Source organism: Callospermophilus lateralis, chromosome 6, assembly GCF_048772815.1.
Source record: "Callospermophilus lateralis isolate mCalLat2 chromosome 6, mCalLat2.hap1, whole genome shotgun sequence".
NCBI classification, from domain to species: Eukaryota; Metazoa; Chordata; class Mammalia; order Rodentia; family Sciuridae; genus Callospermophilus; species Callospermophilus lateralis.
In genome coordinates, this window is record NC_135310.1 from 123,113,996 (window position 1) to 123,125,770 (window position 11,775).

The 11,775-nt window shown below is 49.5% G+C and overlaps 3 protein-coding genes across 3 annotated transcripts; 1 reads left to right on the plus strand and 2 right to left on the minus strand.

The window, feature by feature from the left end:
• Positions 1 to 805: 805 nt before the first annotated feature.
• Ly6g5b (lymphocyte antigen 6 family member G5B) lies at positions 806 to 3,118 on the minus strand. Its single transcript, XM_076858928.1, has 3 exons — positions 2,296 to 3,118; positions 2,046 to 2,174; positions 806 to 1,822 (listed from the first exon to the last, which is right to left on the minus strand). The coding sequence occupies exons 1-3, from the start codon at positions 2,351 to 2,353 to the stop codon at positions 1,422 to 1,424; spliced, it is 588 nt and encodes a 195-aa protein (XP_076715043.1). The 5' UTR covers positions 2,354 to 3,118; the 3' UTR covers positions 806 to 1,421.
• Positions 3,119 to 3,185: 67 nt separating this feature from the next.
• On the minus strand, positions 3,186 to 7,401 carry Csnk2b (casein kinase 2 beta). The gene is made up of 7 exons (XM_076858927.1): positions 7,281 to 7,401; positions 6,597 to 6,679; positions 5,864 to 5,966; positions 5,191 to 5,306; positions 4,680 to 4,755; positions 4,350 to 4,539; positions 3,186 to 3,420 (listed from the first exon to the last, which is right to left on the minus strand). Exons 2-7 carry the CDS (start codon positions 6,666 to 6,668, stop codon positions 3,330 to 3,332), a joined length of 648 nt encoding a protein of 215 aa, XP_076715042.1. The 5' UTR covers positions 6,669 to 6,679; positions 7,281 to 7,401; the 3' UTR covers positions 3,186 to 3,329.
• A 267-nt stretch (positions 7,402 to 7,668) lies between these two features.
• Gpank1 (G-patch domain and ankyrin repeats 1) lies at positions 7,669 to 10,929 on the plus strand. Its single transcript, XM_076858926.1, has 3 exons — positions 7,669 to 7,802; positions 9,026 to 9,653; positions 10,304 to 10,929. The coding sequence occupies exons 1-3, from the start codon at positions 7,787 to 7,789 to the stop codon at positions 10,746 to 10,748; spliced, it is 1,089 nt and encodes a 362-aa protein (XP_076715041.1). The 5' UTR covers positions 7,669 to 7,786; the 3' UTR covers positions 10,749 to 10,929.
• Positions 10,930 to 11,775: the final 846 nt, after the last annotated feature.

The following is an 11,775-nucleotide window of genomic DNA, read 5'->3' on the forward strand; positions in this document are numbered from 1 at the left end:
ACTTACCCAAGTGGCAGAGGAGCTCAGATTAGGCTTCCCAGCCACAAAGCTGTACTGCTTTCAGAAAGTTTTCATAACCCCCAAGTTTAGGAAAGGCAGATACCTGGCTATACTTTTTTTTTTTTTTGGTCGTGCTGGGGATTGAACCCAGGGCCTTGTGCATGCAAGCAAGCACTCTACCAACTGAGCTATATTCCCAGCCCCTGACTATACTTTTGTGGGACTCCTGGTGCTTAACAAATCTGGCTCAGGGCAGTGACCGGTGTTTGTTGAATATGTGAAGGCTGACTTTTGAGTATCCACTGTTGCTTTCTGTATGCTTGCAATTTTTCAGAAACAAAATATTAAAGATCCAACTACTGCATTCCCACCAGTACACACTCTGCACATCCCCCCTCCATTTGAATCCCCATACAGGGGATCTTGGGTATTAATACACTTGAAAACTAAGTACAGGAAGGAGTCCAGGTCCCTTAGCATCAAGTGATTCTGAGATGTAGATCCTGAATCTTCCTGGCTTGAAGTTTTTTCCTAGATTTGCAGAATATGTTAAGATTGAGGAGAGTCAGGATCCTCATGCTTTGATCTTTGAGCAGCGGGTAGGGAAGGATGTGGGCCCTTTGGGGGAGGGCCAAGAGACCACAAAGGCCACATAGAGTGGGTGGGACTCTGCAATCCTGTTTGAATGCCAAACTTATTAACTTTCTTTATCCTATTTACACCTGCCTACAACTAAACCTGACATCACAAACAACATGACACAGATTTAGTAGCTCAGTCTGTTTATTGTGGAGGGAAATGGGGGATGTAGAGCAGAGTAGGACAGACCCTCTCTTTCCTTTCACCAGGCACTAATGAACATGGGTATCAGTACTCAGTGAGGTGAAATGGGGCCGAGGAGGACAAATATTGTGAAAAGAAAGGACACAGGCAGCAGGAAAGTAGGACAGAAGAGGAGATGGAAGAGGCAATGAGGCAGAAACATCAGATTGCTATGTCAGGAAATCTTCACAGCAGTCTACCCTTAGTCCTTTCTTCTGCTAGTTCAGTCTGGCACCAACTCTTAGAGACAGGCAAAAGAAAGGAGATATAGTGCCAGATCTGAGTAGATATGGCAGGTGACCAGACTGAGAAGAGGGGAAGATGGTGAAACACTCAGATGATGGGAACCTCTGTGCCTTTTTCAGGTCAGACTGGGCAGAATTCACATTTGAGATTCTTTATTAGGAGGAAAAAAGAGCAGCACCAGGGTTCCTGGGAGGAAATTAAATGAAAACCATATAGACACTGGAGGTCCAAAGGAGGGAGGCCCAAGAGATCACAGGGGTCAGAGAATGTGATATTCTCAGAGGGTACTGCAAGATGCTGGAGGTGTTGAGGAAAGGCTCTGGAACAGAGTGGAATTTTGAAAGGGAAAGATGTCAGGGTCCAGCCTGGGGAAGAACCAGAACTCTTGAACTGTTGAGGAACAAGTACATGCGGCGCAGGTCAGCAATGGACAAGCCCAGCTCCAGGGGCAGAGTGAACAGGGTCTCCTGGCCTTTAGGCTCCTTCCCAGCATCAAAGCTAGGCAGGGGCAATGAGAGGTTCAGGGCCTGGTAGAACTGGTGGATCTGGGGGTTGGACAGGGGCCGGATTATGGGTCTTTTGCTGGACTCAGGCAGGGAGCTCTGGAGTTGGGGGCTGAACCAGGCGTTGCAGTAATCATACTGGCAGCACTGGGCCTCATACCAGTACCCTGGCAAGTAGGTGCTGTGTTTTTCTTGGCAGCGGTAAGAATTGTACTGTCCACAGCCTCGGATGATGAAGCGAACCTTGTTATCTAAAGGAGATGGGACAGCCATAATCTCCAATAATAGCTTCACACAGTCCCCAAACTTGGTTCCCCTGCCATTGATTCCCAAACCTCACCCAGACCTGATTTCTATTCTGGCCACCTTCAGATGAGGCCACAAGAACCCCTGCCCCTCCTTCCAAGATGCTCTGTAGGAAGAAACCAAGCCATAGCTGTCCCACCAGCAGCCCCTTCCTCGGACTTTACTCACTAATATAGATGGTGATCACCATGCATGGGGATAAGCTGCTGATAGTGCACTTCTCGGAGCCCGAAATGCATCCTACAGAAGGATCTTCTAAGAGGCACAAGTGGCAGGTCCGGACCTGGGGGACAGGACCTGGGGATACCAAAGAAGGAAGGATGGGAGCAGAGGCTAGGATGGCAAGCATTCAGAGCCCCAGTTCTACCCCTTTTCTAGACGATTTTCCCCTTTTTCCCTGCCCCTGGGCCTCACTTACCCTTTCCCACTGTGAAGGCCACCATGATAAGCACATCTACAAGCATATAGGCCTTCATTATTGAATTCGGGAGAGAGGGGTGGTTCCTGAAGGATGCCTAAAACCCTAGGAAAGAGTTTGATCCTGAACAGCAGGATGGTTTTGACAGGCAGTCTGAGGAGTTTGCTGTGAGTGTGGAGCTATATTCCTGCCTGGGGCAGGATTCTGGCTGGGGGAGGAAATTATTAACTTGGCAGGAGGGACAGCATGTCCTAAACCATAAAGTCTGGTTCCCAAGAGTGGGAGCAGTGGCCCAGACAGGGTAATACCTGGTTACCACACAGATCTTTGTTCAGTTGTCTATCTTTATCCTACACGTCCCCCTTCTCTCAAGGGCCCATAGATTGATTAGTGTCAGTCTCTGGCACTATCTGTAGTCTTTCCCATACAATAGGGTTAGTACCCATTGTGCTGGGACATTGCCCAGGCCTAAGAATCCCCATCCTTCTGAGGAGCATGTCTCACATACCCCAGACGGGGAACATGGATTACCACAGGATCTCTTCCCTCTTCTCCACCCCTTACAGTTCTGTTTATTTTAGGACTACATTCCCTTAAAACCAAAACTAAAAAAATAATATTGCTGGTTAAGCCCCTTATAAACAAATACCCATGGTGCTCAAAGAAAACAAAAATATTATTCTTGTCCTTAAAACCTGATTGTTTCTTTTCTTTTCCTTTTGACATTTTATTTCCCCACTCTGCTCTACAATAAAAATATAAAACCAAATCCATGCAGCACAGATGTGTGCTGGTTTACAACCTGGGAGGGTGGGCTGAGCCATGGCCCCTTGGGTCCAACACACCACCACCATCCCTTTCCCAACCACAAGGACCAGCAGACTAACTCATGGCCTTTTCTTCCACTTTATTTCATATTCCCACCACAATAATGACTCCTTTAATTTAAACTAAAAACCAGAGGGTTCTTGAAAGGGTGGCAGCAAAGGAATGGAAGTGTCAAAGACTGAGTGAGGGACACACGGGGTGGGGAATCAGCGAATCGTCTTGACTGGGCTCTTGAAGTTGCTGGCGGCTTGGAGTTGCAGCTGGTAAGCCATCGGATGGATCTTGAAACCGTAGAGCCTGGCCGGGGCAGAGGTCAGAGAGGCAGCAGGGTGAGCCCAATCTTGGCCCTGCCTGCATTCCCACCTCCCTACCCCAGCTCCTCCATGGGCCTGCTCAATGCTTGAGAACAGTTGTTCCCAAGCTTCTGTGTTTATGAATATTTGGGAATGTATCTTAAACATCCATTAAAGCTGTAATCCCAGTGGCTTGGGAGGCTGAGACAGGAGGATTGAGAATTCAAAGCCAGCCTCAGCAATGGTGAGGTGCTAAGCAACTCAGTGAGACCCTGTCTCTAAACAAAATACAAAATTGGGCTGGGGATGTGGCTCAGTGGTTGAGTGCCCCTGAGTTCAATCCCTGGTACCAAAAAAAAAAAAAAAAAAAAAAAAAAAAAAAAATCATTAAAACTTAAATTCCAGACCAGGTGTGATGGTGCTCCCTACAGTTCCAGCTACTGAGGAATTTTGAGACCAGCATGAGCAAGACTGAAAACAAAACAAGCCTGGTATCGTGACACACTTTTATAATCTCAGCTACCAAGACGCTGAGGAGGAGAACATAAGTTTCTGAGGAAAGCCTGGGCACCTTAAAGAAATCTTACTTCAAAATTAAATTTAAAAGAGTTGTAGATGTACTTTAGTGGTAGAATACTTGTCTAGCATGTCCCAAGTCCTGGGTTCAAATCCCAGTATAACATACAAAAAAATAAAACAACCAAAACAGAAAAAGAAAGCACTATCAACTAGGCACATGCTATTAGCATCCGTGTTTGATGGACAAGGAAACTGAGGCACAGATAATCAAATAACTGCTCTACAATCATTCAGCAGGAAGAAGCCTGGTTTTGGAAAAGCAGACCTCAAGAAAGGGCTATCTGTGACCTCCCTTTTCTCAGTAAATCCTCAGCCTTTCCTTTGACCCTTGGTGATTCTGTCCCTGCTCCCCACCTGGGCACAAACTGGTTGGCAGGTCGCTTGGGCCGGTATTCTGGATGCACCATGAAGAGCATGTGAGGGAAACCGGTGCCGAAGTAGGCGCCGTCCGTGTGATGGTGCCTCGATGACTTGGGTGTGTACACATCCATGCACTTGGGACAGTAGAGCTTCACCATGGCCTCGCCTGGGATGTCTGAAAGGCCTGGGAGACAGCCAGACTCTGCAGGCCAGGTACCCCCCAACTCTGCCCAAATTCCCCATAAGACTCAGGCACCAACCTGCTGAGCCTCAGTCTTGGAGGACTGACATACAGTGCCCTCCTCTCCCTTCTTCAACACTCACCGATGGGAAGCATTGGCTGGTTCTCACAGTACACACGGGGACAGTAGCCAAAATCCCCCTGCTGGTACTTTTCCAACTGAGGTGAATAAAATGGAAGGGAGTTGGCAGGTAAGTGTGATGAGAAGAGGCAAGCCCTTCCTCAGCCCAACCAACATCACTCTGCCCCTCCCACCTCCCACTTCTGACCAGAAGCCCCTTCTCTGGTCCAGATGGGCCCTCTGACTCCTCTGCTGCCTTTCCTCCAGTTGGGCAAGCTGCAGAACATCAGTGCCATCTGCTATTTGTTCCCTAAAGAAGAGGCAATCTATAACAACTCCCTGTCCAAGCTCTCATCTCCCTCCCTCAAAATAGTCCCCTCAGCACAACCCCCAGTAAGATTCATTCTCCAAGCCCTGGCCCTGAGCTAAATTCCTTGACTGGGATGAAGCCATTCCCGATGGTGACTTCTTGCTGAAGGAATTATTTCCCTTATTGCTTCAGAAGGAGTCAAGTGGGAGCAGAGAGGCCTCACCATCTGGGCGATGCCACGGTTGGTGAGGATGTAGCGGGCGTGGATCAATCCATACAGCATCTCAGCTGCCTGCTCAATCAGGTCACTCTGGTTGGGGTTGTCTTCCAGCTCTTCATCTGCAATGTGGGCCGGCCAGATGCAACCACTTGTTTTTCAGCTTTCCTAGATATCCATCCACCCTTAGGGATCATAAGCTACTCAGCTTGTCCAGTGCCTACCTATGAGCCCCACCCCATTCATCACCTGGCATCCAAACCAGAAAACTGGTCCTTTGACCTTTTCACCAATTCAAAGAAGCTCTGCCTTCTCTCTACACTTCTTCAGCCCCTGCTCTCTTCTCTCCCTCCCTACTCCCTTCTTAACACGTAAACACAAAGAAGTCAGTCTAGACTGAAAGGTGCAAAGCAAGAGAAAGAGGTCATAAATGATATTCATGAGTAAAGTGGCATTATGGAATGATGAGTTATAAATTCAGAGAGCAAGAAAACCATCGCACAATGAGGCAAGTCAGATAGGGGATCAAAATAAAGCAGGGGATTTGAGGTTAGGAGAGTAGAGAACTAAAAGGAAATTTAAAATCTCAAGAAAATAATAGGGATTGGAAGAGAAAAGAAGGCACATATGTGTGTGTGAATGCACATGCATACACACAACAACCCTGAAGAAGCCTCACCAGGCTCCAGGTCCAAGATCATGTCTAGAGCTTGTCGATAGTGAGGCACCTGCTCATTGAGTCCAGTAAGATTAAATTTGTCCTGGATATAGTCTTCATCCACCTGACAGAACACAGAAGACAGAACCTTTATAAGAATACCCAGCTTGACTTGGGTAAGAGGCTCTAAACTGTATCTGTTCCCCACTCCCAACTTGGCAGAAGTACTTGAGTTATCTCCTGCCAGTTTACATCACTCTCTCAAAAAGCTTAGGCTTTTCTAAGGATAAGCAGGTATAGCAACCTCCTCCTTACACAGATATTCCTTTCAAGATCACTATTTCTTCTTCTGCCTCTCATCTCTAGGAACCTGTTTTGTCTTCTACTTTGGTACATCTGGCTTTGTGATGATGATGGACACTGAACAACCTGGTGTCTAAAGGCTGTTTGAATCCCTTACATTAACACACAGCCATGCCCATTACAAAGATCTTAACATGAAGCATTTCAAATTTCTTAACTACCAAAGGTAGACACTACCAGTATACCATCCTAGTAATAAGACAGATTGACAAATCCAAATTTATACTGCTGCAGGGTGGCAGGTCCCCAGTCACGCCTCTTCTTCACTGGTTAGTAGAGAACTACTGGTAAGACCTTTCCTTGATGGGAAGGAGTGCCCATAGACACATCTAAGTGTACAGAAGCTGAAAGACATGAGGAGTTGTCAATTAGGGGTTTGAAGAGAACTCACTTCACAGAAGAATTCATTGCCACGGAGCCCACAGAACCAGGAAATCCAAGACACCTCCTCTGAGCTACTCATCTTCACGTCGGCTGGAAAAAAAAGGGGGCGGATATGGTGGTGTTATAAGTAAGCCCAAACTCTCCTGTCTGCCTCTGGTATCCTCCCTCCTCCCACACTCCAACACGGAAAGATTTGGGGCCACCCTTTCTTAAAGGATCCCAGGCCCTGAAGCAACCCTCTCCAGCCTCTCTTACACTTCTGCCACTTTTTGGTGAGGGGGAAATTCTCTTAAGTCCCAACACTTGTAAGAAACCGCAGGTACTGATCCACCTACTCCATCCACTCTCTGACCCTCCCTGACCTCTCCCCTTTGTGTCAGTTTCAGCAGGGCCCTCGGCTTGGGCTCCCTACCACCGCAGGTGTCTGCATGTCCTCCGCGTCTTTCCCAAGGGTTCTGAAGTTTATCCTTCCCAAGGGTCGGGTCCCTCCTTTCCTCACATACTGAGAACGGCCGTCATGCCCCTTTCACCGGAGTACCCAGATAACACCTCCGGCCCTCAGCTCACTCTCCCTCCCTTCCTTTGGTGATGGACCGGGTCACTTCCTTCCTCGCCCCCACATCAAGGCGCAAAGACCCCATGTGCCGCGCCCAGGGACAGGGGACAGGCACGGCGACGACCTTAGACTCACCCTCTGGACGGGGAACGGGACCGGGGTGGGGGAGGGGATTACGGCTTCTAAGGAACGGCGGCTACCGCTACAGCTCAGGCCGCGGACCCGACCGCGGCAGGCTAAGTTGGGGGGGTGAGTTGGGGGGGAGAGTGGAAACTGGAGAGGGTGGGGAAGAGGGAAATGCGCAAGCGCCAAGGGTCGGGCGGCTCGGTGGACGCCGGGAAATGGAGTCCCCAGTATGGAGAAAAACTACCGATTTGAGTAGAGGCGAACTACGAATCCCAGGAGAACCTGCGCACGACCCTGGTGTCGCGAGGCCCCCGAGAAAGACGTCTGGGGGGCGGGGCTCAGAGAGGCTCCACCGGAAGCGGAAGCCAAGTACGGCGTTCGGGGCCAGAGAGCCTGGGAAATACAGTCGTGCGCTCACTGGACTGAGGGGTCGGGAAGGGGCGGGGACTGGGGCAAGCTGACTGATCCCTCCCCGCCTCTCTCACACCTTTCCCCTCGGCGCTACAACTCTGCGGATGGACTCCATTCTAGGTCTATCCACTGGGCCCCTATTGCCAGTCAGGTTCCTCCTCCGAGTCGGACCCGCCACTAGATCCCCTGACGGACCCATGTTTCACCCGGGATTTGGCGTAAGGCCGGGAGGTGTGACCGGCTCCATTCAGAGGGACTTGGATCGGGTGTGCTTAGGCTGAGCTGAGTGAGTGGTGTGAGAACCGGGACGGCCCAGTGCGCTAACCTGAGGTGGCGCCAGCCATTCTGCTGTTGGTCCCTTTGGACTTCTCCATTTCCTCTTAGGGCTTGAATGGAGCGTTCTGCTGCGGGCTCTTAAGTGTGTTCTTCGAACCCTGGTCAGAGTAATGGTGAGGGGCAACGTGACGTTATTTCATTTCACAGCTTCTCGGAATTCCACAGGTTTCCTTCTGGCTCCTCAGGGCCTTTCTTAAACCGGACAATGGTTTCCCAGCTCCAGGAAATGAACTTGTAGGTGGGGGCCACATCGAGGGCCGCGAAGGGCATTGTGGGGGCGTTATGTAAAAGTAGGACCCCAACCGACAGAACTCCGGGGTCCTCGCCGGGGTCCTCGCGCTAGTTAGGCACGCGATGCTTGACGCGTATACTCGAAAAGGTTCCAGCGCGGGAAACCACCTTTTGGGTGTTTTGTTGTTGGTGTCGTCACGCATGCGTCTTCTTGCCGTGTGGCTGTTTGTCAACTCTTTAGATTAGAATAGCGCCATTTTACGGTACGGAACCTACAAAGCAACGCAGGCAGTAGCCTTTCCCATTTTCTGGAGATACTGCAGAAAAATGTCACGTCTGTTTTTGTTTGGAAACAGGAGATCTCGAAATAGGATAGAGCAAGAATTAAAGGGCTGGTTTGAGTTTCCTTAGTGGTATGTATTAAGAGATTTTTTTTTTTTCCCTTCTCAGTGCTGCACATTGAATCCAGGGTTTTATATTTGCAAGAGCTCTGCCATCTATGTAGATCCACACGTCTAATCCCTCATGGAGTTTTAGTAATCTTTACTAAGGGGCCGGGTCTGTTATTCTAGGGGTCACTGTTTTTACATGTGACCCAGGACCCTTAAGCCTTGCAGGGCTTTAGGTTGTGGAGTCAAGTTTCGAGGCAGTAGGGTGTTGTTCATCCAAGGCCACCCTTTCTCCCAGCAGATCCCTGGAGGTGGTACTGGTCACTACAGAGGCCATCGGGTTAGGTTGCTTGTTTCATCCTTCTTTTGTCTACATTTTCCCAAAAGCCATGTCCAGGCCTTCCCTCATCACATTCACCCCAGCCACAGACCCCAGTGACCTATGGAAGGATGGGCAACAGCAGTCAGAGCCTGAAAAGCCAGAGCCCACCCTGGATGGGGCTGCAATACGGGCTTTCTATGAGGCACTGATTGCAGATGAGAACAGTACATCTGAACCCCAGAGATTTCGGCCTGATCCTGTTAGGGAGAAAAAAAGGAAGAAAAGAAGAATGACAAGGGAGGCTGCAGCAGAAGCAGTGGCAGTAGGAATATCAGGAAGACATGGACAAGGCAGATCCTTTGAAGCTGAGGACAAAATGACCCAGTGGATATTGAAGGCTGCCCAAGAGGGGGACCTGGCAGAACTTCGAAGGCTGTTGGAGCCCTGTGAGGCAGGGGGAGCTGGAGGGAATATCAACGCTCGAGATGCCTTCTGGTGGACACCTCTGATGTGTGCTGCTCGAGCTGGCCAGAGTGCTGCTGTGCACTACCTCCTGGGCCGAGGGGCTGCCTGGGTGGGGGTCTGTGAGCTGGGTGGCAAGGATGCTGCTCAGCTGGCTGAAGAAGCAGGCTTTGCCAAGGTGGCCCGCATGATCAGGGAGAGCCATGGAGAGACACGGAGCCCAGAGAACCGGTGAGGGGGAACCTTATCCCATACTCTTCTTTCAATATGTTCTGCCTTTCCTGGCCACCCCACACCAGAGGCCCTAGAACAGCTTAAGGAGTGTCCCTATTCTCCAGGGTAGGTTGATAAAGTAATATACTCAAGTGGTTATGGACATATACTCCCTAGATTTAAATTCTAACACCACTTATTTGGAAGAAAATGACTACATATGTTTTCCCATCTGAGAAATGGGGGTTAAAGAGCACCTTTTTCATGGGATTGTTTTTAGGATTCATTGAGTTAAATATATAAATGCTAGAATAGTACTTGCCATGAATTCTGCACTATAAAAATAATATCTATAGTCATTATCATTCCCTTTCCCAAGATCTTGTGAGGCTTGGTTGCCAACTTTTCTTCCCAATATTGCCATCTGGGTCCCTCTTGCTAGGTGGGGAGGGGCTTGGGTATAGCTCAGTGGTGGAGCACTTGCCTAGCATGCCTGAAGCCCTGGGTTTTAATCCCATCATTCAAAGCAAAACAAAGTGATGATGCTAAGTGGGAAGGAAGGCAATGTGTTCCTTAGCAGAAAAGCTGGAGGGATTCTGCCTCACACTGCCATCTCCCTAAGGCCTCAATTCTTCGCCTTTGATTCCTCTGTTCTTCTTTTTCTGTAGGTCTCCTTCTCCCTCCTCTCAGTACTGCGAGACCTGTGATGCCCATTTTGAAGACTCCAACCACTGCACATCCACTGCTCATCTGCTGTCACTGTCCAGGGGTTCCCAGCCCCCTAGCCTTCCCTTTGGGGTGCCCACCTCCAGCCCTGGTTTCAAGCTGCTGCTGAGGGGAGGCTGGGAACCAGGAATGGGGCTGGGACCCCGTGGTGAAGGCCGTGCCAACCCCATACCTACTGTCCTCAAGAGGGACCAAGAAGGTCTAGGTTACAGATCAGCACCCCAGCCCCGAGTCACACATTTCCCAGCTCGGGATACCCGGGCTGTGTCTGGGAGAGAGAGAGCTCCTCGAGTGGCCACACTTAGCTGGAGGGAGAACAGAAAGCAAGAGGAGAAGGACAAGGCCTGGGAGCGGGATCTGAGGATATACATGAACCTTGATTTCTGACATAGGTGAAATCTGACGTTGGTCTGCTTTGAATTCTGAACTTGGATCTCTGACTTGGGCCCTTCGACTTATGTTTTCTGGGATCTGCCCAGGTGCCAGATCTTCAGGTTTTGGTTGTTGGACACTGATTTGGGGAGGAAGGGCTGAGAATTGAGAAATAAACATCTTGTATTGTGGTTTATTTACTTTTTTGGAATCTGTTGAGGAAGCCAAACAGAAATCTGGGGACTACATAAAAGTTCCACCTGAGCCAAAAGAGGCTGCCTCCCCAGGTGACTGCCAGTCTGGGTTCATTTCCAGATCCTAGCCCCTGCTGGATAGGTGCCACACCTATTCTTTCAAACTTTCCTGAACTCTGGAATTGCCATAATTCTCACCTCCCCTAAGAAGGGTCCCCTGACTATTCCAGCCAATTCAGTCACTGATCTTAAACATAGTCATATACTATGTACTAAGACTACTAGTGAAAGACTTTCCTAACCCTGCAGGAGGGAAGTGTAGTCATTTTATTACATTATAATGGGTGGTGACAGGGTAAGTCAAGGAAAGCCCTTGCTCTCAAGAGCTCTATGATACAAGGTGTAATTATCCGCCCTTAATGCTGTTTGAGCTGGGACCAAACCGTCCTCCCAAATCTAAACTTGTCACAGTTCATTTCACAACCTGAAAGCTTCTGAGGGCAGGGAATAATTTGTTTTCCCACAGTTTGCCACTTTAGCACCCCCTCACTCCATTGTGCTCATACCAGGTGCTAGGCACATGAAGAGTTAACAGATCCCTGCTTGGAGGGGCAAAGAAGGGCTGCTACAGTCTCAATGTCCCCCTCATCATTTTCCCCTACGGAAAAGCCGTGCGAGAGAAGTGGAGAGTGTGTGCTAGAGTTGGGAGGACGGATACACAAGAACCCAAGGGCAGTGGGTAGGCGAATTTAGAGAAGCACCGGGGCGTAGTGCCTCTGGGAGGTGAAAACAGAACTGGGTTTGTATTCTGATTCTGGCCCTCGCGGATACGCGCCGCCGCCTGCGGA